This window comes from Scaptodrosophila lebanonensis, unplaced genomic scaffold (genome assembly GCF_003285725.1).
Source record: "Scaptodrosophila lebanonensis strain 11010-0011.00,11010-0021.00 unplaced genomic scaffold, SlebRS2 tig00000001-arrow-pilon, whole genome shotgun sequence".
Classification (NCBI taxonomy): domain Eukaryota; kingdom Metazoa; phylum Arthropoda; class Insecta; order Diptera; family Drosophilidae; genus Scaptodrosophila; species Scaptodrosophila lebanonensis.
The window spans coordinates 7030820-7057527 of record NW_022060529.1 but is presented as its reverse complement, the minus strand read 5'-3'; the positions used below and the strand labels follow the sequence as shown (position 1 = coordinate 7057527).

At 44.2% G+C, this 26708-nt stretch overlaps 2 protein-coding genes across 3 annotated transcripts; one reads left to right on the top strand and one right to left on the bottom strand.

Moving 5' to 3' along the window:
- The first annotated feature begins 317 nt into the window (after positions 1 to 317).
- On the top strand, positions 318 to 3122 carry LOC115620001 (peptide-N(4)-(N-acetyl-beta-glucosaminyl)asparagine amidase). 2 transcript variants are annotated; one of them, XM_030513090.1, is made up of 7 exons: positions 340 to 1056; positions 1113 to 1219; positions 1286 to 2127; positions 2202 to 2286; positions 2350 to 2446; positions 2516 to 2635; positions 2702 to 3122. In XM_030513090.1, exons 1-7 carry the CDS (start codon positions 678 to 680, stop codon positions 2989 to 2991), a joined length of 1920 nt encoding a protein of 639 aa, XP_030368950.1. In that variant the 5' UTR covers positions 340 to 677; the 3' UTR covers positions 2992 to 3122. The 2 variants fall into 2 exon arrangements, 1 of the variants encoding a protein (XP_030368950.1); XR_003995181.1 differs by lacking the exons at positions 2516 to 2635; positions 2702 to 3122 and having other exon boundaries at positions 318 to 1056; positions 2177 to 2286; positions 2350 to 2371.
- Positions 3011 to 26708, bottom strand: LOC115619999 (midasin). The gene is made up of 13 exons (XM_030513088.1): positions 26486 to 26708; positions 26213 to 26430; positions 25184 to 26159; positions 24960 to 25123; positions 19642 to 24868; positions 19424 to 19583; positions 17550 to 19369; positions 11078 to 17479; positions 10892 to 11018; positions 4356 to 4827; positions 4182 to 4284; positions 3439 to 4122; positions 3011 to 3382 (listed from the first exon to the last, which is right to left on the bottom strand). The coding sequence occupies exons 1-13, from the start codon at positions 26609 to 26611 to the stop codon at positions 3203 to 3205; spliced, it is 16659 nt and encodes a 5552-aa protein (XP_030368948.1). The 5' UTR covers positions 26612 to 26708; the 3' UTR covers positions 3011 to 3202.

Genomic DNA, 26708 nt, shown 5'->3' with positions numbered 1-26708 from the left:
GTAAAAAGGAAACATTCTTAAATGTGACAAATTTAATGTTCTTAAGGTGATGATTGAAATTTGTAAATATATGTTCAAAATTTAAATTATAGTGTGCCAAGAACCTGGCACGTTAAAAATACTGATGGGACAACACTAAAACTGGCACGGCTGCATTTTAAGCACTATCACTATGTCGGAACAAGAGCAGAAGCTGTTTAAAATTGACATCAAAAGAATTAATAATAAAATATAATGGAAATCGCAAGAAATTTATGAAATTATGACACATAACAGATTTGCTTTTTAATATTAAGTCCCCTCTTAGGTCATGAAGAAAGCCCAAGTTGATTTTGGACAGTAACGGCTCAAACCAGCTGCTGAAACAGCTGTTGCGGCTACACTTTTATGGTTGTGTTTGTTGTCAGTTCTTGTGGCTGATAGGCGACCGTGATATTTCTTTGTGCAATATAATTTGATCTAATTAATTAACGCCTTTGCATTACTCTTTGTTCAAAACAGAATTAAGTTGATTGCTTTAATTGCGCAGTTCAAGTGCTTCTGGAAACGCGTCTCATAGGTTGCTGAACATTTTTTTTCAATTGCGCCGTGTCAGTGTCTGGTCACCCAACCCTCCCACCTAAACCCACCGTCTACAGCGGCATTGTGACTTATTAGATAGCTGCTCATTCATTAAAATGGTGGATATTAACATGGAATTTGTGCACTCTATAGAACCACAAATAGCAAGCACCGGACGTTCCACTACCGAGCTGGAGGATTCCAAAAATGCGTACCTTGAGGCTGCGCGAATCTTGCTATTGCTGCTGGATAATGTGCTCAGTGAGCCGAATAACCTTAAGTTTCGCAAGATACGTCTTGAAAATAAAACCATCAAGAAACTATTGTCGCTGAATGGCAGCGAACAATTATTGAAAGCTATCGGTTTCAAGCGTGTGCCAGAAGCTAATGCAGCTTATATATTGCCTGTTGAAGTGCCACTTCAAAAGATTCAACAGTATCGCAACGCCTTGCGTGAGAGACGGGAAGCTTGGCTTAACGGCGCAATGCTAAAAAGTGCGTTTTTAAAATCTGTTAGCGTTTAGGTAGTTAAATCGTTTTGCTCGTTTAAGGTCCCGTAAAGGAACAGAACCAAGAAATGGCAGCCAAATGCAACAAGCCCTTCTTTGTAAGAACTTCAAAGCCCTACCATCAGCGCATCACATTTCCTCGAGCACTGGTTTGTACACACAAGCACCTATTTACAATAAAGAATGCGACCAAACAAGTGTGCTTACAATTACAGCGCACCCCTAATCGTTTTCTACAATCACTGGAGCTCTACTCCGATGCCGTCATGCAGTATGAGGATGAGCAGCTGCTGGCCAGTGGTCGCGACTTAATTCCAATCGATGCCTTAACTTCGCGGGCGAGCGAGAAACTTATGAGCTTGCAACAGCTTATTGCCTCGGGAGAGTTCAAAGAAGCAGAGCCCTGCATACGGGATTTGTTGCTGGTCGAGCTAGTCAATTGGTTTAATACAGAGTTCTTTGAGTGGGTCAACAACATTGCATGTCAGGTGTGCGGCAGTGAGGAGAGCAAGTTGCGTCGCACACTAACCGAAGACGGTGTTCGGGTCGAGGTGACCGTCTGCTGCGGCCAAGAGACAAAATTCCATCGCTACAACGACATTTCGCAGTTGTTGGTCTCACGCAAGGGTCGCTGTGGCGAATACGCTAACTGCTTCACTTTCCTCTGCCGTTGCCTCTCTTATGACGCGCGTATTGTACACTCGCACTTCGATCATGTCTGGACGGAGGTTTATTCTGAGACACAGATGCGCTGGCTGCACGTGGATCCTTCTGATAATGTGGTTGATTCTCCGCTTATGTACCAGCATGGTTGGAAGCGACCTATTGACTATGTGTTTGCCTACTCACGTGATGATACGCAGGACGTAACCTGGCGATATACGAACAATCATCGACAGATCTTGCAACTTCGTAAACTTTGCTCTGAAAAAGAGCTCATTGAAGCGCTAAACACAATACGCGCAAAGCGAGTGCAGCTCTCGAATGCGAGCGCCGAGCGTAAACAGTTTTTAAGTAATCGATACATGAGCGAAGTCATCCAGATGACCTTGGAGCGGTATGTATAAGTACAACGCTAGCATTTAAAACGTTCCACAACCCCACAGTGTTTACACTTTCTGAATTGCGCAGAACCCCGACTGAGAGCGAGCTCAAAGGTAGAAGCTCGGGAAGCTTGGCCTGGCGTCAATCGCGCGGAGAACACACATTCACTAATGTAAGCAAACTACATAAATGCTGCATACAATAATCAAGTCTTCACCATTTTATTTTAATGCAGATTTATGTGTTCACGCTAAACGAAATCGAACTTGAGAAACGTCAATTTAATATACGTTATAGATGTTCTACTGACACGTACGAACGTTACACCAAAGGTTCGTTGGCATCAAAGTTACAATACTTTTAAACATTTAATTAACGTTACTGCAATACTTTCTATGTAGATGGAGAACTTGAAACCATTTTAGAAACACATAAGACATGGCAGAGTGTACAATTTGCCTCGAAAAACATTTTTCGAAAGGTGGAACGCGATTGGAAAATGGCTTATTTGGCCCGGGTGGGTAAGTCCGAGAACTAATCAACTAATTAGATTTAGCAATACCAATATTGTCATCGTTTATTTTCAGAGAATACCGAAAACGCTGAAATTATCTGGAAATTCGATTTTACGAAAACAAATTTAAAGGTAAAAACATATAGGCTTGAATTTCAATCGAAGACCTTTGGAGAGGGCAAAATTGACGTAATCATAGAGAGTTGCGATAACAAAACGTGCATTGAAAATGCAAATCTATTCCAAATTGTTGCCAAACTGAGCGGAGGCAAAGGCGATGTGGCCTGGCAGCACACACAACTCTTTAGACAAAGCCTAAATTCGAAAGAATACCCGTTTGAGCTGCAAGTGGAGCTGTACTAGTCGAAAGAGCATGTAAAAATTATAACGTAAATTCCATTTAATATTGTAAATAAATCAAAATGATATACAATTGTGTCAAGTATTTAAAGGTAATGTTTTTAGAAATGCTACAATAAACAATTTTTTCGAAAGCGGTTTTCTTTTTATCTGTATCTATCTGTATACATATATGTACATATAGCATGTTTATAGCATGTTTATTAACCTAACTCTACTGTTCGCTATTGACCAATTCGAACCATTGTCGCATGGCTTCGCTGAGAACAAGTGGCAATTGATTGAGGTCTCTTACGATCACGTAATATGGAAACGGAAAACTGTCCAGATATGAGTTGATGTTGACAGAGCCATCAGTGTTCAACTCAACATGTTGTATATCCAATATGGAATTCTGAAAATAATAATAACATTAATACGAAATCTACTAAAATATGTGCTATATTAGACCTTATTATCCGGATTATCAATTATAATATAGACGAGGAAAATACGCTGCAAACGCGCCAGTTTAATAGAGTTTTTTACTTTTTGATTGCCCTCGCTAAATATGTTGCGACCATCACTCAATATTAATAGTAAATTCTCAAATAAGCCATTATCGCCACCCAGAGATGCCTCTTCGCTGTTAACGGTGCGTATAAAATCCAGCATACCCGCTATTTTGGTCTTATCTTGTGCAAAATTCAAGACATTGACCAAACGTGGCCCGTCAAATTGTTCCGTGTGATTTAAAATTATTTTTGGGGACTCTCCGAATGATACGATGCTCAGGCGACCGCTTTCCAGTAGAGTCAAGGCCTGCGAAACCAACGATATGGCCTCAAGTGTTAGCGTTTTTGAATTATTGTGGTGCATCGACTTCGAATCGTCAATGGCAATTGTAATTTTATAGTCACGCTGAGCGGGTTTTGTACGCCTTAACCAGATTTTATCCTTGCGAAATTGTGAAGCTATATAAGGTATTATTTTCTTCATATTAATGCGTCGACCAGTCCGATAATCGCCCTTAAGGCGCGTGCATTTTGTTGGCTCGAGAATTAGACGCAATTGCTCACACAGTTCTCGTGCATTTTGAGCCATGCGATTGGAAACTGACTGCCATGCTTCATAATCTTCTTGATGTGGTAACGTCTGCAGAAAGAATTTGATGAAGACTTAAAAAATACTCAAGGATTTGGCAGACAACTTACCACATTGGCTGTTGCGATTTGCTGCTGGTACATTTGATGCAATCCCATTTGCTCAGCTGTGGTCAACTCGTCTACCGCTGTGGTTTTGTCTATTATTTCATTGCTGTATTAGGAGAATGGAAATGATATTTTTGGGATTTTCCGAAGGACTTGATAGTGAAAAACTCTACTTACTTGGTATGTGCCGTTGTTTCTGTGCTGCGTGGTACTGTCATTGTCGGCACCACCTCTCCCTCTACTTCCATTTCCTCAGCGTTCTCCATTTGTTGTTCTTTTGTATGATCGGTCTTGGAGGGTTTATCCGACCTTTGCTCGGTCTTTTCTGCGCCTAATTTCTCCACCTGTGCATCATCTTCCTGAATATCTTTAGGATCCTGGATATCCATAAGCTCGTCTGTATTTTCATTCTCTGTATTACTATCATCTTGTTGCTGCTCGTCTTCTTGGTGCATTATTTGTTTTGATTGCTCTTCAGTGGCATTATCCAATGTGGTCTTGTCACTGTTTTTCGGCTCCTTAACATGCTGATATTCATCAGTTTCGACATTTATGTCTTTACTTTCATTCTGGTCAGCGTCAACTTCATTATTCTCCTTAAGTTTGTCTATAGTCTTTAGTTGCTTCAATTTATTTTTCTCAGCTTCACCTAGTTCAAATTTTAGAATTGCATTTAATTCGATTTTAATTTATAATATTAATAACAATAGGTTCTATAGAGAAAAGAAGTTCAAATAATTTCTGATATCAATTTGTACGGAAAGATTAATAACTCGACAGAGTTGTCTGATTCTTTATATATGTATATATATCATGTTGTTTGTCTAAGATATAGTCAATATTGAATTAATTCCTCTATATAATATATCGTTTACTTTAATAAGGCGAAATAAATATTTGTATGCAAAGAATAAATATATTATTGTTTTTCTTCTAAGTCAGATGTGGTTAATGTTGCGACGCTAAATAGGTTTGAATAGCCAGACAATGAAAATGCATAATATAATTTTGCTAACAGCTGCACAAATTTCCAAACACAACTCGTGGTTAAACAATAAATAAATTTAAGAAATTCGTTTGTTTGTCCAAAAATGCAAAATAAAATAAAATTTTAATAAAGTTGGCACTCCTGATAAAGTATAAAAAGGCCCGAAGTTAGTATACATCAGTTACATTAAACAATCTAATCGAACTTGAATGAAGTGCTTCTACGATGGGAAGTGCCAGGACGCTCATTGTTGGCGTGTTATTGGCCGTTTGCATTGTTGCCATTTTGCCCAGCACTAAAGCGCGACCGTCTGGTTCAGCTCCTGCAGATGTAACGCAACCTGAAGAAGAGGAACTACAACAGGAACAACAGAAAGAGGAACCTGTGGAACCTGAGCAACCTGCAGAGCCTGAGAAAGAGGAGTCTGAAGAAGAGGACCCTAAGGAAGAGGAACCTGAGGAAGAGGAACCTGAAGATGAAGAACCAGTAGACCCTGAGGAAGAGGTGTCTGAAGAAGAGGAGCCTAAGGAAGAGGAACCTGTAGACTCTGAGGAAGAGGTGTCTGAAAAAGAGGAGCCTGAAGAAGAAGAACCTGAAGAAGAGGAACCTGCAGAAGAGGAGCCTGAAGAAGAGGAACCTGAGGAAGAGGAACCTGAGGAAGACAAACCTGAGGAAGAGGAGTCTGAAGAAGAGGAACCTGCGGAAGAGAAACCTGAGGAAGAGGTGGCTGAAGAAGAGGAGCCTAAGGAAGAGGAACCTGAGGAAGACCCTGAAGAAGAGGAACCTGTCGAAGAGGAACCTGAGGAAGAGGAACCTGTAGAAGAAGAGGAGCCTGCGGAAGAGAAACCTGAGGAAGAGGAACCTGTAGAAGAAGAGGAGCCTGCGGAAGAGAAACCTGAGGAAGAGGAACCTGTAGAAGAAGAGGAGCCTGAGGAAGAGGAGTCTGAAGAGGAGCCTGTAGAAGAAGAGGAGCCTGAGGAAGAGGAGTCTGAAGAAGAGGAGCCTGAGGAAGAGAAACCTGAGGAAGAGGTGGCTGAAGAAGAGGAAGCTGAGGAAGACCCTGAAGAAGAGGAACCTGTCGAAGAGGAACCTGAGGAAGCGGAACCTGTAGAAGAAGAGGAGCCTGCGGAAGAGAAACCTGAGGAAGAGGAACCTGTAGAAGAAGAGGAGCCTGAGGAAGAGAAACCTGAGGAAGAGGAGCCTGTCGAAGAGGAAGCTGAGGAAGACCCTGAAGAAGAGGAACCTGTCGAAGAGGAACCTGAGGAAGAGGAACCTGTAGAAGAAGAGGAGCCTGCGGAAGAAAAACCTGAGGAAGAGGAACCTGTAGAAGAAGAGGAGCCTGAGGAAGAGGTGGCTGAAGAAGAGGAGCCTGAGGAAGAGGTGGCTGAAGAAGAGGAGCCTGAGGAAGAGGAGCCTGTCGAAGAGGAAGCTAAGGAAGACCCTGAAGAAGAGGAACCTGTAGAAGAAGAGGAGCCTGCGGAAGAGAATCCTGAGGAAGAGGAACCTGTAGAAGAAGAGGAGCCTGAGGAAGAGAAACCTGAGGAAGACCCTGAAGCAGAGGAACCTGTCGAAGAGGAACCTGTAGAAGAAGAGGAGCCCGCGGAAGAGAAACCTGAGGAAGAGGAGCCTGTCGAAGAGGAACCTGAGGAAGAGGAACCTGAGGAAGAGGAGCCTGAGGAAGAGAAGTCTGAAGAAGAGGAGCCTGAGGAAGACAAACCTGAGGAAGAGGAGCCTGTCGAAGAGGAACCTGAGGAAGAGGAACCTGTAGAAGAAGAGGAACCTGTAGAAGAAGAGGAGCCTGCGGAAGAGAATCCTGAGGAAGAGGAACCTGTAGAAGAAGAGGAGCCGGAGGAAGAGAAACCTGAGGAAGACCCTGAAGAAGAGGAACCTGTCGAAGAGGAACCTGAGGAGTCTGAAGAAGAGGAACCTGAAAAAGAGGAACCTGAAGAAGAGGAACCTGTAGAAGAAGAGGAGCCTGCGGAAGAGAATCCTGAGGAAGAGGAACCTGTAGAAGAAGAGGAGCCTGAGGAAGAGGAGTCTGAAGAAGAGGAGCCTGTAGAAGAAGAGGAGCCTGAGGAAGAGGAGTCTGAAGAAGAGGAGCTTGAGGAAGAGAAACCTGAGGGAGAGGTGGCTGAAGAAGAGGAGCCTGCGGAAGAGAATCCTGAGGAAGAGGAACCTGTAGAAGAAGAGGAGCCTGAGGAAGAGAAACCTGAGGAAGACCCTGAAGAAGAGGAACCTGTCGAAGAGGAACCTGAGGAGTCTGAAGAAGAGGAACCTGAAAAAGAGGAACCTGAAGAAGAGGAACCTGTAGAAGAAGAGGAGCCTGCGGAAGAGAATCCTGAGGAAGAGGAACCTGTAGAAGAAGAGGAGCCGGAGGAAGAGAAACCTGAGGAAGACCCTGAAGAAGAGGAACCTGAGGAAGAGGAACCTGTAGAAGAAGAGGAGCCCGCGGAAGAGAAACCTGAGGAAGACCCAGAAGAAGAGGAACCTGTCGAAGAGGAACCTGAGGAAGAGGAACCTGTAGAAGAAGAGGAGCCGGAGGAAGAGAAACCTGAGGAAGACCCTGAGGAAGAGGAACCTGTAGAAGAAGAGGAGCCCGCGGAAGAGAAACCTGAGGAAGACCCAGAAGAAGAGGAACCTGTCGAAGAGGAACCTGTCGAAGAGGAACCTGAGGAGTCTGAAGAAGAGGAACCTGAAAAAGAGGAACCTGAAGAAGAGGAACCTGTAGTAGAAGAGGAGCCTGCGGAAGAGAATCCTGAGGAAGAGGAACCTGTAGAAGAAGAGGAGCCGGAGGAAGAGAAACCTGAGGAAGACCCTGAAGAAGAGGAACCTGTCGAAGAGGATCCTGAGGAAGAGGAACCTGTAGAAGAAGAGGAGCCCGCGGAAGAGAAACCTGAGGAAGACCCAGAAGAAGAGGAACCTGTCGAAGAGGAACCTGAGGAAGAGGAACCTGTAGAAGAAGAGGAGCCGGAGGAAGAGAAACCTGAGGAAGACCCTGAAGAAGAGGAACCTGTCGAAGAGGAACCTGAGGAAGAGGAACCTGTAGAAGAAGAGGAGCCCGCGGAAGAGAAACCTGAGGAAGACCCAGAAGAAGAGGAACCTGTCGAAGAGGAACCTGAGGAAGAGGAACCTGTAGAAGAAGAGGAGCCTGAGGAAGAGGAACCTGTAGAAGAAGAGGAGCATGAGGAAGAGGAACCTGTCGAAGAGGAACCTAAGGAAGAGGAACCTGTAGAAGAAGAGGAGCCTGCTGAAGAGAAACCTGAGGAAGACCCTGAAGAAGAGGAACCTGTCGAAGAGGAGCCTGAACAAGAGGAGCCTGAAGAAGAGGAACCTGAAGAAGAGGAACCTGAAGAAGAGGAACCTGTAGAAGAAGAGGAGCCTAAGGAAGAGGAGTCTGAAGAAGAGGAGCCTGAAAAAGAGGAACCTGTAGACCCTGAGGAAGAGGTGTCTGAAGAAGAGGAACCTGAGGAAGAGGAGCCTGAAGAAGAGGAACCTGAGGAAGAGGAGCCTGAAGAAGAGGAACCTGAGGAAGAGGAACCTAAGGAAGAGGAACCTGAGGAAGAGGACCCTGAGGAAGAAAAACCTGAGGAAGAGGTGGCTGAAGAAGAGGAGCCTGAGGAAGAGGAACCTGGGGAAGACCCTGAAGAAGAGGAACCTGTCGAAGAGGAACCTGAGGAGTCTGAAGAAGAGGAACCTGAAGAAGAGGAACCTGAAGAAGAGGAACCTGTAGAAGAAGAGGAGCCTGAGGAAGAGGAACCTAAGGAAGAGGAACCTGAGGAAGAGGACCCTGAGGAAGAAAAACCTGAGGAAGAGGTGGCTGAAGAAGAGGAGCCTGAGGAAGAGGAACCTGGGGAAGACCCTGAAGAAGAGGAACCTGTCGAAGAGGAACCTGAGGAGTCTGAAGAAGAGGAACATGAAGAAGAAGAGCCTGAAAAAGAGGAACCTGTAGACCCTGAGGAAGAGGTGTCTGAAGAAGAGGAGCCTGAGGAAGAGGTGTCTGAAGAAGAGGAACCTGAGGAAGAGGAACCTGTAGAAGAAGAGGAGCCTGAGGAAGAGGAACCTGTAGAAGAAGAGGAGCCTGAGGAAGAGGAACCTGGGGAAGACCCTGAAGAAGAGGAACCTGTCGAAGAGGAACCTGAGGAGTCTGAAGAAGAGGAACCTGCGGAAGAGAAACCTGAGGAACAGGAGCCTGAGGAAGAGGAACCTGAGGAAGACCCTGAAGAAGAGGAACCTGTCGAAGAGGAGCCTGAACAAGAGGAGCCTGAAGAAGAGGAGCCTGAAGAAGAGAAGCCTGAGGAAGAGGAACCTGAGGAAGAAGAGCCTGAAGAAGAGGAACCTGTAGACCCTGAGGAAGAGGTGGCTGAAGAAGAGGAACCTGAGGAAGAAGAGCCTGAAGAAGAGGTGTCCGAAGAAGAGGAGCCTGAGGAAGAGGAACCTGAAGTGCCTGTAAAACCACCAACAAAACCAGCTACATCAAGAAAACCTGCACAAAGTAAAACTACACCAAGAAAACCTACACCAACAAAAAAACCTACACCAACAAAAAAACCTACAAGAAAAACTACTACAAAAAAAGCACCTACGAAAAAACCAACTGCAAATCCTCCACCAGCAATACCTTGGTTTGGTGGAATATTTAACGCCTTTTTACCTCCTGGTTTATTTGGACGTAAATGAGGTATTGGAGGAAGCACAGCATAGAAGATGACGCAAGACGCAGGGGTGGCGGTGGCCATTAAAACATGTATTGTTTAATGTTTAATTAATTATAAATGTAGCCCAAAACAAAACAAGTTGTTTTTGTTAAACTCAATAAAATATTAATAATGTGCATTCAAAATACAATATCCGGTTTGCGTTGCTACGCCACTTAATTGTAGTCCCTTTAAGCTTTCTTTCCCAATACCTGCTTCGCTTTGTATGGCTTCGATTAGGTCCTTGATTATAGTTGAGTACCCGCCGTCGTCTACATTTATTCGCCTGTGCCTCCTGTTTGTGTTTCTTGAATCAGATGTGGATGCCCTTTCGCGCATTTGCCGAATTCGCGACTCTCCTTCTTGTTCCCCTTCCTTTTTGTTTGCAAACGTGATTCACGTTTATCGGCATTTTCAGATGCTTTTTTCGCTCACTTTTTATAGCCTGTACCCAAAGGGTAAAAGGCTATATTAGTTTTGTGCGAATGTATGTAACACACAGAAGGAGGCGTGGCAGAACTCACAAAGTATATATTATTGTATAGAATAGTATACAAGTATATATTATTGATCAGCATGACAAGACGAGTCGATCTATGTCTGTCATTTTTCAGCTCGCGCAAACCTAATATACTCTTGTACATTTCATGTACAGAGTATAATAAGCCAGAAAACGATGGTTGATCGCTTTGCACAATTGCCACAAAGCATCACAGGATTATTTATATCACAGGACTATTTTGAATTTTGCCACAAAATTTGATCAAAATCAGTAGGGATAATTATTTTAATATTTCAAATTTATGCCTAGAAATGTGGATTTGGGACCATAGTGCATGATATAGTAATCGAATGAACAAAATCAGATTTGTAAAAAAAACGGTTAGAAGCCCGATTTACATACATAGTTATTTATCCCTTCCAACTAACAAGATGGGGAAATACCGTTTAACTGCATTTAGTAAATATTTCATAATGAAATAACGCTTTGTGGTTAAGTTATTTGAAAACGAGGTATTTTCTGCACTTACCCAATGTGCGCTCTTCGTTAGTTCGTCCCTGTTTGCGCTTTTCCTGAGTTTGACGTTCGTTTTTTCGATCTTCCTGTGAAACGGCCTCCTTAGTCTCGGCTATGCCTTGGTGTCCACCATCGTTACTCTGAAAAACCAAAAATATTCCTGAGAATTATACGAAAGCATAGAACATTTTCAATTTACATCGTTTTCAGCTTGGCCAACACCGTCCTTTTCTTCACCCGTATCTTGCTCGTCCATCTTTTGATCCTGGATTACATCCTGGTCCTGTTTCTCACTTTGTACTTGATCGGCTGAGCTGTTTTGATCTGATTCAGGCACAGATTGCACATTCTCCTCCTTGCTGGACTTATCCTTGGATTGTGAATGCTCTTCAGGCTTCTCTTCACGCTTCTCTAGCTCCTCATGTTCAGTTACCTCGTCTTCATTCTGTTCAATTTCCAATTCGCCACGTTTTTGCGATTCCGTTTGGTCGAGATCTTCGTCAGCTGATTCTTCGTTTTCATTATCTTTTCCATTCTGCGCTGGCTCAGTTTCCTTGCCGGTTTCTTCTGCCTCTGAATCGGTATTCTCACTCTCGGCCATGTCGTTATCTAATTCTTCAGCATTATTGTTGTCTTTTTCTTCGTCCTCCTTATTTTCAGGCGGGTTGTTTTCCTTCATTACATCAATATCAAACGGATTTTCATCACCCTGATCCTCAACGTCATCGCGTCCCTCATCTACATTATTCATATCGCCAAGGTCCATTTCCTCTGGTTCTGGTGGCTCCTCAAGCTCATTGTGAAAGACATTTGTTTGCTCTTCGTCCACGTCGGGACTCCTAATATCATCAATGTCCTTAGCTTGTTCCTTACGTTTATCCTCGGAGTTTGGCTCGTTGGTGGCGTCTAGCCCATCTTTTTCATGCTCATCCTTTCCATCTTCATTGGCCGCATCATTTTTTGTGTCCAAATCGTTATGAGCATCCTTTTCGTCTTTAGTGCCCTTGCCTTGATCCTCATCATTCATTTCGTCCTGCTCATTTTTTTCTTCTTCTTCATTGTCACCCCAAATCTGTTCGTCCAGTTTTTCAGCACCATCCTCGGTTTCGCCCATTTCTTTATTAAGATCCTCCTCGTCTTCGGATTCGCCACTATCGTCCTCTTCGTTCTCCGGTTTTTCAATGTCTTGCATTTTTCCATCAAAATCTTCACTCATATCAATACCTTTCTCTTCCTTGCAGTCGGGCTCCTGTTTATCGCCATCATCCTTCCGATCTTCAGGTCGCTTTGCATCGTCAAGTTGATCTTCGTTTTCTATTTTATCTGAAGCATCATTCTCTCCCGACCCATCCTCAAGACCAAAGCCTTCGCCCTTCTTGGAGTCTTGTTTGGATTGACCCTCCTCGTCCTGCATAAGATCAGCGGGCACGCAGAAGCCATTGATACCGATCTCAACAAACACAGTAAGCATAATTGACAGCATCTTGGCAGATATTTTGTGTGTTCCCAGCTGTTGCAAGAAGAAATAATCGGCCAGCAATTGGTACTGCTCCAAAAGTGGCAGCAACGCTGTTGCCTTTTGCAGACATGCCAGCTTTTCATTGGTAGCAGAGGCATATTTTAACACCATCAACACATTGGAAACCTTGCCCAGAATGCGATCGATGCCCAATAGTTGCCAATCATTGTCTAACTCTTCACTCAAACGCTGCTTCAAATGCCGCTCCTGCAGTTGAGTAATTTCGTTTTGTTTTTTTGTGGGGCTACTGCGACGTTGACCATCCTCTAAAATGTTCTCCAGCTTGGGATGCTTTTTGAATATCTTTTGCAATGCCAGCAACACATTGTGCGCTATATTGGCTAGTTCTGTTTCAACATTTTCCAAATCCAAGGATTGTGCTTTGTTCCCCTTTTCCTCATCCTTTTCAACACTGACTTGGGCAAGTAGCTCATAAAGTGGTTGCGCCTGCGGAAAATGCTCGCCTTCAGAACTGTGTAGCATACTCACCGCCTTTTCCAAGTTTCCCACAATTTGCTGATAGGAGGTCTCCAAGTGTTTCAACCTATAGTTGGCTATAAAATCAACACTATCTTTTTCCAATTGTGAAAGCATGTTTTGACTTGAGTTGATCACTTGTTCGATGACTTGCAAGAGTGCAGTGAAATGTGGACTAGTTTGGACCAAGAGCAGGTTCTGGTTAGCGAGGGCTATGTTGGTGGCTACCTCCTGCACAGGCGCACCGGCCAACAGCAGTTTAAATTGCTTAACCACCAAGTATATTCGGCAAACTTTTTCTTTCAGTGCCAAGCATTCTTCCTGATGGTATGCAAAATTCATCTCGTCAGTATTGTTCTTGGAGGCGGAGATAATGCTAAAAATGTCCCGCAGATTTTGCAAAAATTTTCGCAGTTCATGCAACTGTCCAGTAGCATTGGCCAATTGGTGGCGCTGCTGCTGGACAAGAAGAAACAAATCAACAGAAAAACCTTTGATGCGCTCAATATTTGGTGGACCCAACTCGGATAGAGGCGTCAGCATAATGTTCTGCAATAGCTTCAGTTTGAATACACATTTCATATAGTATAAGTTTAGGTGCTCGTTAAGCTGCAAGGCATTGGGATGCAGCCGTTGCTCCTTGCACATACACAACATGCTCTTGATGCAGAAGGGTGGCGTTTGGAAATTTTCGAATTCAGTACGCAGCGTGAGCTCCATGAGACCCGTCTTATAGCTAATTCCCAGTTGTGTGAGGGTCTTGAACAAATCCGAGAGTGCTTTGCGTTTTTGTTGCAATATTTGTTTAGCTTCCAATTTCTGTTGAGCGCGCTCCTTGCTTCGATCCACATTTAAATTGCGCAAGTATTCACAGCGTTCCAGTTGCTCCTCCAGCAACTCATCGAGGGAGTTAAGCAGCTCTCCATATTGCATATTGCCCAGTGTTTCCTTTACTATGTTCCGGGCTGTGCCAAAATGCTTGCCCAGACGATGGAGTATTGCGTTTGCGTTATCTCCAGTAGGCTTATCATCTACCGAATATTTCAAACGCAATTTCTCTGAGGCCAGAAAATGGTGCTGATCAATCATGAAGTACTTCATTTTGTTGTAATGCCGCAAATTCTTGCCTTTGTCACTGTTAAAATTGTAATCTTTGGCCGTGGCATCTTTCGGTTGAAAAATGCCCGTAATCTTTTCTTGCAACAATGATCGATACTCCTTTAGGAACTTGTTTAGGTTGCGATGCACACTGGCGACATTGTTGCGCATGCTGAAATAGCTCAAATCTTTAGTGTAACTTTGTATTTTTACAAACTCCCGCATTTTCTTCTCAATGGGCGCCCGCCTGCTTTTATTAGTTTCCTGCACTTCACTGGCGAATTGCGCAAAGTAAATCTGGAGATTGTGCAGGCCAGCAATGAGTGGTTTCAGATCCACTTCAAGTCGACATTTAAGCACGTTATGGACATACATTTCAAAAGCGTGCAATAACTGCAGTCTCACATGGAAATCCCCGTAGCAGGAGGCTTCAACAAATTGGCGCAGAATGCGAATTAACTCGGGCGTCTCAACCTTGGTTCGTGATTCCGTATCGGTTTCATTATGTTCCCCATCTACGAAACGTTTTTCTGCGTATTTGATATCCCTGTATGATTGATCCATTTCCTTTTGCTCGATAAACTGTTGTAGTAAATTGTAGATGAAGAACCAATAACGATATGCCTGCTGCTCTACTTGCTCAGCAGTCCGGCTCAAGCAATTGCGCCAGTGCTGAAGCTCCAATTTTGTCCATCGTTGCACGTACTCCGCGACCTCGATCTCCTCCTGCTGCAGATTGTTATTTCTATGCGCCACCTCATTCCAAAGCGCCAATTTCTGGCGAAGTAGCTGGAAGCCCGTATTAAAGCGCACTACAGAAGCCGTGGAGGGCAGATTACGTATGCGTGAGATGACCAGATTAATGTCCGCCAGACCAGCATGCTCTGGATACAGTTCTAACTGCTCCAGTACGCGCTTTTCAATGCGATCGAGCACATTCGTACAGCCTACCACTTCAGTCAGATTGGAGTCCTTATAAAAATCATAGGTATTTCCACTTTGTGCTTCCTCCAGAACTATATCATTTAGTGAGCGCTGTTGGAGCGCAAGCGCAAAGGCCAAACTATTGTAGGCCCGCTCATCCAGTCTTTCGTTCATAGCATTTTTAAAGTGCGCATAGAGCTTTACACATACCTGCAGCCTGGCCTGATAGGGAACTAGCAGTTGCAGCTGGAGGGAGCTATTGGTCTGATTTCCTCGATGATAACTTACTTGCGTATGCTCTGTCATAACTTCAATGAAATTGCGTGCTAGAAAAGCGTAATCCTCCTCATTAACAATTTGGGCTATCTTTTCCTTTAGGTTATGCTTTTTGTTAAGTTTTAAGACATTTTCCAGGGTTGGCTGTGTTACGAATTCGCCAAAATCTTCGTCTACATTGGTTGGAAATATGGATTCGATTTCTTTAAGCTCCACCAGTTCATCATCCTCGATCCCGCCGCATGTTTTGGTCACATATAGCGATTCAGCTTCTTCGCGCTGTTTAATTCGACGTTCCTCCTCCTTCTGCCAAGTCTGATTGCATATCCGCAATGCGAAATCATAGGCTGCAAAAGTGGGCTCATCAATTGTGGACGCCACCGAGATGCAGTTTCGCAGCTCAATTAGCTTAGCTTTCAGCAAAGAGAAATATTCGAGCTCGCAATGCTGCAATTTCGACAGCAGTCCATAAATTGCATTGTTTTGGATCATTAGCGGTTTAACGGCTGGGAACTCCAACATGTCGCTTAGTAGACTCTGCAGTTGTTGTGCCTCCTTCACACTGCCGGCGAGCATGGCTTGAGTGAAGACAACTTTTAGGTGTTCCAGTCCAAAACGCATCTGATTTAATGCACACTTGATGGGCTGCACAAAGTCCTGATAATAGGCATTGTAACGCGAAAGCGTGTGATGAACAAAACGCCGTGCATTGGCTAGCCACAGTTCAATTTTATTGAGAGTTTCTGTCCCAGATTTAAGCTGGTCGTCAGTGGCCAACTGCTCGAAATTTCTCCACTCCTGCCTGATAGTATTGACAAACTTTACGAGTGTCTGCAGCTCACAGTTGGACTGCATGAAGTGTGTAACATCCTGCACAAGATTTGCATAGAGGCATTGCTCTGGACGTAATGCCAATTTTTGAGATAGTTTTCGTTGTTGTTCGCGTGCTACTTGGAAACGTTGCATAAATTGCTCATAGATCTCATGACCAAAGTGTTTGTACTTCATGATTATACGCATGAAATCGTAGACAGTTGTCAGATTACTTAGGCATTGAATGTCGGCTTCTACATACAGATTCTTCCAGCGATTCTTCTCTACCGGATCGATGAGTGGCATATATGTGAGCAGGCATAGCTCCACAGCTCCAATTAATGTATTACTCAATGCAGCCTCAAATGTAGTATCCAAGGGTGACTTCAGATCGCTTTGTAGGTGCTTTTCAGACAGCTGCAATTCTTGCATAGCTTGTTCAATTTGGGAGTTCTTTTCATTCCCTATTTTTAGGACATACTGCAGCTCCTGTAGCAAATGCTGGATATTCTGACGCACCTGTCCTACATTGTTCATGTCCGTATTATAGCTGCTTGTTAGCAAACTTGCATTGTGCCAGAGCAATTGACGGGTTTGTCGCAAACAGGAACGCCAACTGTCAAGCTCATTAAGAGGTACCGGCTTCAGACTTCCATCGTGCCTGAAAACTAGCGCCAGCAGAACATTCACCAATGCAGGACCCTCGTAACTATAGCGACTGTCTAGCTCCATTTCCACTGATTCCCATGGTTGAACACAGCTTAGGCGCCTGGCCAAATTGTTTAGCTGGTAACATTGCATGGCATTGCGATATTGACGCTGATAAGTTCTTAATCCTTTCAGACTACCCTGTAGTTCCTGCAGGAGAGTTTCATATTGATCAATACTTTCAAGGCCTTCCAGTTTGCGGCACACTTGACGCCACGCGCTGCTAATACTGGCATGCACACCACTGTTAAGCGTATTCAGACATTGCCAGAAGTCGCCATTTAGCGTTAAGAGCTGCTCACAAAATGAACCATTTGGCAAATTATCGAAATCATTGTTGGCCGATTTCGTCAAAATACGTGACATCAAATATTCACGCAATGCATCCAGAAGCAGTTCGTATGGTTTCAGCTGAGTTGTCTGCTCGCTCTCCTGCTCCTTTTCTTCTTTCCCCTTTTCCACAGATAAAAGTGAGTCTATATCGAACTCTAAGTCTGTTGTCTCAGTTATAGGAATTACTTCGGTTTGATTTGCTTTCAATTCCACACAAAGGTTTTTCAGCAACTCTTGCAACTTGAAATTTGTACTTGACTCTTGAGTGCCCATCTCAAAAGGCTTAAAGGAGCAGGCAGGTGTATAGGCACGTAGGTAGGCTCGCCATTTATGTGCTTTTTCTGATTTGAGTACCAGGAATTTCATCAAAATGTTTTTTACTTCCATTTTGCCATAATTAGGCACAACATTGAGCTGTTCCTGTAGTTGATCCAACTTTGTGTGCAAGGCAATCTGAAAAACGATTAAACATTTGAAATAGCTTCATTGAATTTAAGTTTCTTAATTGACTTGGAAAACTCACTTGATTCTCCATATAATAAGGTTGGAAATGAGTGAATTGCTTTGAGTAAATTTTGCACAGCACATTTAGGGGACGTCTTGTCTCTTCCACATAGGCTTTTATGCCCTGCAGACTTTCACCCAATTTTGAATCACATTCTTCGCAAATCTTTCGCATCTCACCAAGCAAATGCTTTTCCAACCACTTGAAATGCAGGACCAATTTGTGCATGAGCGACACATTCACCTGATTGTTGCACAAAAGTGTTTGCTGTGCCGTCGTTAATAGACGATTGAACCATAAGTAATTGATTATGAGTTTAGCATATTGATGAAGTTCAAAAACGACATCATTGGCAGTTAGCTGCGTGAAGAGGAGCTGCTGCAGTCTCACAAGGAAGGTGCTGAGATGCGTGAGAAACCCATTGGTAAACTTGTTGGTTACATTTCCTGCTAGAAGAGCTTGTGAATATTCCAGGGCATCCAATTGTTGGAGTTTGCCAAGCTGAAGTTTGGGAATTTCGCAGAGCAGTAACCGGGAAAGTAGAGATGCACTAAGCGCAAGAGAAATATCCTTTGACTGTTCCTGCGTAGCATAGTCACGCAAACGTGGCAAGAGTTTTCTGTTCCACGGTAGCTGAGGAAGCGTAGATGACCGTTTCGTTCCCTGTCGCTTAAGCCACTCGTAAAGTTGTACCGATAGCTGCTGCAAATCCGTGCCTGCTCCTAGTAATGACTGAAGATAAATATGTCGCAGTTCAAGCTCGTCAAGGGCGCATACTTCGTACATTAAGTACAGAAAGAAGCGTGCCAACTGTGTGGCGTTCAATTGTGATAGCTGCAGGGCATCCATTTCTTGAAAGAGCATTGCCAGTTGCTCTTTTGGCACCTCATTCCGTGCCTGCAGCAGCACCTTGAGAGGCGCCGCTTGCAGTTTAATAAGAGTTAGCGTAGTTAGATGGCCACAGTTAAGTATCACATCGCTTAAGGGATCCATAGCTAGCTTAGCTTCAGGATTTATTGCTTGCTGTTTGGCATAGGTTTCCGTTTGCTCAAGCACTAGTTCACGTAGTTTATTTTGGTAGTAGGGCAGGCCATAGCCCAATAAATCCGTGGTTGCCGAATAGACGTACACCTCCATTGCTGACACATAAATAGCGCGTGACAGTTCGTATCCAATGTGGTTGTAGGCGGAGCTTAGGAATCCCAGTTGCGTCAAATGTGAAATGCTGTAGCCATTCAACTCAGTGAGTCCAACAATGTTTTTATGGATGCGCAGCATGCAGTTAATGGCCGCTATCTGATGAACTCCCTGGCTATGGACAATGGCTCGCATATCATCGATCGTATAGGAGTTCTTGTGCACGGCCAATTCTACACAGCGATTGCGCATCGCACGTGACAATTCGCCATTTTTGGGATCGATTGTGAGAAAAGCACGAAAGTTCTGCGATTTCTGTACCACTTCTGCACTGTCGTTAGTACTAATGCCCTTCTCGGCAATAAGCAGACTACCTTGCGGCTCGAACACTGGATTTAGCCGATCCAGCACAGCTGAAGAGCAGAGGTTTACATGCTCCAACAATATGTGTTGACCGAACTTGAGCGACTGAACCACTTTCGAATCGACCCATTCAAAGGACCCTCCTGTGTTCAAAGAATCGGTGTTGCTGATATATTTCTGAAGTAGAAGCAGCTGTGATTTGTTCTGCGATAGCTGTTGAAAGTTTGCGTTCCGACAACTTTTGGGCGTTTTCTCCAATATATCAATTATTTTGTTGAGTGCACACAGATGTCGATTGAACAACTGAAGCTCTTCTGAAACACTTTGTTCATTGAACTCTATAATAAACAATTCAATTATTTCTGCATTCGTATTTCTACAACATGTGTTACCTGTTGTTTGTTTTGCCATCACATTGAATTTGCTCCAAGCGCTAAATAGTTGAATGGCCAAACCTTGCTCGATCTTTTTGAGAAAAGTGTTTTGAACAACGCTCAAAACCAATGCCTCAATACTCCTAGATATTTGCTCCAAATGGCGGTTTAAATCAATCTACAGTGGAAAGCAATAAATAAATACATCATTTTAATGGAGTAATTATAATGCTCACCTGCTGGAAACTTCCCGTAACCGAATCGTCGATAGTGTCTGTATTGCAAATTTGGTTCGAAAGAACACAATAAGCATCGATAAGCTTGGTCTTCCCACTATCTGTAGCACCACAAAGCAGCAAAGGCTTTTCCATGTGCACGGTCTCTACAATTTGCTTAAGGAGCTGCCTCTGAGAAGAAAGTAGCAAAGGCGCCTTTGTCTGATTTTGCTTAACGCCCAGCATATTATCATCACTTTTCTGCTTCCGGTGCAGGATCACATCATTTAAATATACACTATCGGCAGTCCAATATAATCCCACGTCCTCTGAGATGACATTCAACTGCTCGGCATCACAATTAAAAACGCGTGCAAAGGCATTGCGAATAAAAAGGTGGTCCTGCTCCGAGCGCATTCGTTGATAGTAAACAAGTTTCATACGCTCGTAAAGTGTCAGCAAAAATTCTTGAAACTGAATTTGAAACTCTGATGTGGATCGTCTTTCCGATGTACGTATTATGTAGCCCGTTTCTGAATTATGAAGTAGATCACACCAGCGTAAAATGTCACGCAAATTGAACTCATAAGGCCCTCCCTTGTAGCCAAACTCCATGCTACTTACTCCACAGTCTAAAATTTCTGAAAACTTGACTAAACGTTCAGCCAGATCGAAGCTTAACTTATTTCTGATAGCCTCTTCATTAGCCGGAGAGATGTTTGAGTTGTAAATATCGAAGAGATTAATCTGTGTTACATTATCCTGAACATCGAGTAATTGCTGGAAGTGTTGGCTTAATTCCTCAAAGTACTTGGCATACTTGGCGTTGACCACATGTAGAAGATCCGCTTTAGTAAGCTTTCTTAAATAGACCTTTGTGAACCGATTGAGGAAGGATTGCGGCAGGCCTTTGCGTCCGCCTCCTTGTTTCAGAGGATTCTGGCAAGCAAAAATGCGCGTTTCATTGCCCAGCAGAAAGCTTTTGTTTAGCTCTGGTATATAGACTTCGCCACGATGATCAAGCACGGCATTGAGACCCTCGAGCACAGATTGTGGGGCCAAATTTAATTCGTCCAAGAGAATCCAAGTGTTGGGCGCCTTGAGAGCCGCTAGCAACGGTCCATCACGCCATACAAAGGAACCCATAGCCAGTTTATTCTGTTCGTCACTCGAAATATTTAGTAAATTGTCTTCGGCAGGCAAATCCGTGCCGAAAAGATCAGCAAGGTCTGTGTGTTCGCATAAATTTATGCGCACAATCTGATAGCCGATAGCATGGGCAATGCTCTCCACTATTGATGTTTTGCCAACTCCTGGCGGACCCTCGAGCAGCACAGGTTTCCGCAACGACAGCGCCGAAAGCAGGCGGAATAGGTTACGCTTGGTGGTGGGCGCATCGAAAAGGAAACTAGCGCTGGCCTCCACAACACGTTGGGGATTAACGCACAAAAAGAAGGGTTGAATGCCAAACTTTTCGGAGGTCAGCTGAACTTCCTTTCCACGTTTTGCAGATATATCTTCAATATTAAAGTTAATTTTTAATATTACGGCTGCTTTTTTAATGGCATGGTCAATAACATTGGCCTTGAGCCGTTCGATTTGTGTATCCGATTCGTAGGGTAACATTTCTAGAGCATCTAGGAAAATGGTTTCCAGTCCAAAAATTGCCTGCTCTGGAAAGCTAAGATCCGCATTGCTGACCATGTAATTCGACCAAGCCAGTACGTCTCGCACTGAGAACTTGAACTTTTCATTTAACTGGCGGATGTAGAGCACTATTTCCACGAGATATTCTGCTATACTGTGGTTACTGCTCAGCTCATTGCGCCCCATGCAGTTGTAGGCTATTTCCACCAGATCCTCCTTATTAGAGGAGGGCAAGCACCAGATTTCGGTGAAGCGGTTGCGCAGAGCTGGCGAAAGTTCTTTTTTACCAAAGTCACCGCCTGGATTCATGGTAGCCAAAAATTGGAATCCTGACTTTGCTTTCACAACGAAATCCTCGCCAGTGGGATCCGTTTCGGCTACACCTCCCTTTTCCGCCAGCAATACAGTTCGTTCCGGCTCTAGAATGCAATTCAAACGCTCCAAAACAGAGTCTTCGGCAAGTGATATTTCATCGGCCATGAAATACGAGCCCTCCTGCATGGCATAAATGAGTGGACCATCGGCCCATTCGAATAATTTCTGTTGATTATTATCAGTCTTGCGTTCACGACATGGTCGTAGTCCACCCAGAAAATCAGCGCCTTCGGTGTGCATGTGGCAGTTAAGAATACGCAGCTGGACGTTTGCAATGCTGGCCAGCAATTGACAGACGGTTGTCTTTCCACAGCCAGTTGGACCAACAAGCAAGACTGGCTCATCGAATTGCAAGGCTTTGGCTGTAAGGACCGCCATGCGGGTCATGTTGCGCGTCCAGACAATGTCTGCGCGCTGTTTAAAGTTTCGTATTGCATCGAGAATCTTGTTTGTAACTGGGGAATTGCTCAGATTTGTGTTCACATCGAAAAGCTGTTCAAGATTAACACGCTTTCTAAAGTTTCGATATAAAGTGTCCTCAATAATATCAATTTCAATGGGTGTGCGCACCTTGGCCGAGAGTACGAGATAGCCCTCCTCAATTAGATGCTGATTCCAGTCGTAGCTGCTGTTCGCTTGTAGCGATTTATCTGCATAGGTGTACCGGTTACCCCAGCGGAAAAGATCGCGCAGAGTAAACACATTTTTGGAAGTGGTTTTGCGGTTCTTCTGCAGGTCGGACATGCAGAGCACCATCTTCTTGGCATAGGAAGCGGGTATGAGACAACGCTTCTCTAAAATGATTTCCAACTCACCCCGTGGAATGTCCGCGAAGTGCAGCTCAATGAAGCGATTCTTGAATGCTCTCGAGAGTGTCTTGCGCCCTCCGTAGAGTCCTGGTGGATTTTGTGTGGCAAACAACATGAAGTTTGGATGCGCCTTCACAACTGTTTGGGTTTCCGCAATAAACAACTCCCGATTGTCGTCTAGAACGCGATTAAGTGCCTCCAGAATGTCCGTGGACGCTAAATTCAACTCATCCAGAATAATCCAATAGCCACGACGCATGGCTTGCACAAGCACGCCTTCCTGGAAGGTTAATTTACCCGTCACATCCGCTGCATATGTTCCAATGTACTCCTGGAGGTCTGTGTGTTCGTGATTATTGATGCGAAGGCAGTGATTACCACTTCGTTTTGCCACATACTCGATAAGACTTGTCTTGCCCGCACTGGTGGGACCCTGCAAGAGGACGGGCAGCTTTCCAATCGAAATAATGCGCGCCAGATCCTTAAGATTCTTCCGCACACTCTCCGTGAGGATGTAGTGGACGCATTCCTGCGGTTCATGTGTTCCCAGCTGAATCCAGTAGCCCTCGAATTGCATATAGCTATCGCCCAAACGCGGTAGCTCTTGCATGAGTACAGCCTTTGCGTTACGCAACAGTGCATCTTTGATGAGAAGCAGCACCAACTCATGTGATTCCGGATCTAATTGAGTAAGGAAACTCAGGCAGAAGCTTTCGTACAGATTCCGTTCGATAGATCCGCAAAGGTTCTTAGCGCATATGCGTAGACTGCGGCACAAGGTGCGTAAAGAGTAGACAGGACGATTTCCCAGGCCATCGTTAAGCTGCAGTTCCGAGAGACGTTTCAGCGATTTGTACAGCTGAACAATTCCATGTACCGACTTGCGTTGAATTCCTGTATTGCTCAGATAATCGCCGACGAGCAGACTGAGGTCTGCATCGGTAGTCAACTCATCCACAAAGAACTCGGTAAAACGATTGCGTATGCCCACGGGTAAGTCCTTCTTCCCAATATCCGTATTAGGATTCATGCAGGCAAAAATCCTAAAGTCTGCGTGACGTTTCACGGGCGTGAAATCGCCGCGCTCCAACAGTACAACCGAACCCTCTGGCTCCAGAATGGTGGAGAGACACTCCAGAGTCTCGGCCGAAGCCAAATTAATCTCATCAAGTAGAACCCAATCTCCATTCTTGATGCAATTTACCAATGAGCCCGGTATAAAGGCAAACGATATATTAATAGATTTGTCCAGCTGTGTTTGAAGCTTTTGTAGCTTTGTCTGAAGCTCCTCCCATTTCGGCAGCAACAATTTGAGCTTCGCATCCGTTTTCTTACCTACGTTAGCGCAAATGTTAAGCATAGACTTGATGATAACAGTATGGCGGCCACTGTTAAAGTGTGTGGCAAATATGCGCAAGAAGTCCTGGTTTTTCTCCAAATTGAAAGTCTCGCCAAACAGATACTCAAACTCGTAGCGCAGTGGCGCCAGAACATAGTTCAGTTCCACGGGCTTATAGCCGCCCACAAGATCTGAGACATCTGACTGATTGTTCATGTTCACAACCACCAGTTTGTGTTCTGTTCGCTCCGCCAAATACTGCACCGATGACGTTTTACCCACACCCGTTTCACCTACCAGAAGTACTGGTTCTGCGTGCGAAACGCAGACAGCGATGCGTTCTAAGAGGCAGGATGCCAGACGGGTAAACGAAAAGGTTGTGCGTTGCTTGGTGCCCCTGTTCAGGGTTCTTTCCGTTTTTTGAGTGAGCTTTTGACGCTTCAGTGCCTGCGGTTCTAGCTGCTCGTCCTCGTCCACTTCATCCATTGATTTTGCACACAGAGTAGTGCGACCAATTTTAATAAGATTGTTGGCAAACTCCACCTCCGGCTTATGTTCGTTGGCAAAGTGGTCGCAGCGTGAACGAATGATGCCCAGTTTTGCACCAATGCTGGTGATAAGCGCAGTTTTCTCCTTGCTTTGCGGGAGATATGAGCAGAAGACATCGACAGCATTTTGAAAGACAAAATACGCACATTCAGCGTTGGTCACTGAGAATTGCGGATTGGATCGCTGACACAATTTGATGAGATCACGTGTAGACACCAGACGTCCCGAGTTAGGCATGCTCGAAATGGTGACTTGCTCAAAGGGCAACGTCGTATACTTTTCGGTTGTGTCCGCTTTGTCACCCGTTTCTTGCTGACGTAAATTATCGACACTCGTGTGATCTCCGCTGGAGAAGGTCAGGAATACATCCACTACACGATTGGCCACAGTGGATAGTTTGGGATAATTGGTGCTCACCACTTTGCACAGTTCATTGCGTGACAGCGGCAAAATGTTAATGGTATATAGATACTTTTCCAGTAGAGTAAACAAGGATTTTTGACTCGAGGTGCTGGCCGATTTGTTAGTTCTGTAAATAAAGCATTTATTTTATGACCATGTTTGCTAAAGACATATGTATATAGGTGAGACATATATAGGTGAGAACTCGAACAACTTACCGCACTGTGACAAATAATTGAAAACCTGGTTCTATTTTTACGCAGTCACGAAAACCGGGAACGCTCAGATAATTACGTTCTAGTAGACTGCTTAATATTGTGTAGGTATCTTGGGTGGCAGCATCCAAATCTTCCAATAACAGCCAATAGCCATGCATGACGGCCTGTTAAATTACACAAAATGAGAGCTAGTTGCTTAGAGTAAATGCCCTTCTCATACTTGCCTGCGTCAGCACACCTGGCAGCCAAATGAACTCGCCTGGCACATCTGTGCAGCGATATTGTCCGAGTAACATTTTGCTATCGGTCTGATCACCCAATTGTATGCGAAGAAAACCATTTCGCAACGTCAGCGGGTCTACACCGTCAAGATCGAGCAGTGAGTCCAATTCCACTTCTCTAATCTTTCGTTTGTCTCCTACATTTTTCACAGCCGGTGTCTTTCTCTTCGGTATCAATAGTTCTTCTTCTTTTTTGGCAGACTCATGTGTTTTTATTTCCTTCGGTTTTGGGCATATCCGTCCAGTTTTTCTAGCCAAATACTCAATGAGTGTGGTCTTGCCACAGCCCACGGGTCCGGATAGACAAATGGGCTTATCAGCAGACACTCCCAATGCAATGCTGCGCAAATTAACGACAGTAGAGTCTACCTTCACAATACGATCGTAGGAACCGTCAGTGGCCGCATAAAATTCATGGTTGTCTTTGTTAAAGATGGGCAGCAGCACCCCCTCAATGTTTGTAACTCTTTGACTGGGTGGTAGTTGTAACTTTATCACTTTTTCATCAGCCAGCTCTGGCAAATATTTTAATTCTGATTGTGGTATCAGCTGCGTAGCTACTGACTGCTCTTCTTCAAATTTCAGCTGCACTTTTGTAGGTATAGATGCATTAAGTGCATAAAGTTGTGCGCTTGACATGTTTGTCAGAATCGCCATAGTGTGGTTGTAATAGAGCTCCGTCAGTTTACACTCGAAACTTCTTTGGGCGTATTGCGAAATGAACAGCGACCAGTCCCACAATTCCCGGAAGTAAGTAGCGTCGCTTTTTAGAAGTTGAAAGCAGCATTTGATTAGCTCCAACTCACTTAATTCTGTGGAAGCATTTGTATGTTTTGCTTTTTTACTCGGCGCGTGTCCATTACTCACTGATGTTGCTTCGAATGGGGCCGACTTTTTACGAAAGTAACGCTTGGAAAACCTGTGTGAAACATGAAATAGCATTACAAATAAAGAAATTTAAATTAAGCACACCTTCTGGCATCCCCGGAAAAGTCCAGGAGCTTTGCAAGAGCGATACACTCCAGTTGGTACTGCAGAGTTCCAGCATTGCCTTCGCAGCTGAGAGCTGTGGTCAACAGAAGCAACAGTTGTTCGTTAAAGCAAACGGCCAACAGCAACGTGTAAGCAGGGGCTGTCAATTGCTCGGCGAGACTTCTGAAGAGCTGTTCGACGTCCTTCTCTGTGTATTTCTTGAAAAAAAAAAAATTTAATTGTTGTATGTTCATATAATTAGATGAATCTCACTTGTTTTTTAGTAAACTGTTGTAGGTGAGAAATAAACGTGCTTTCTGGAGGCTCCGCCGATGCCGCTTGAAGGTGGTCCAAGAATCTACGCACTGAACATCGCAATTTGTTGATGTGTACTTCCATGGCTTAGGTTTGCCAAAGACGCATTGGAACTGATATAGAGTGCCAATTATCAGTATATAATTCTCACTCAATTTCAATATAACTCGGGACGCTTAAA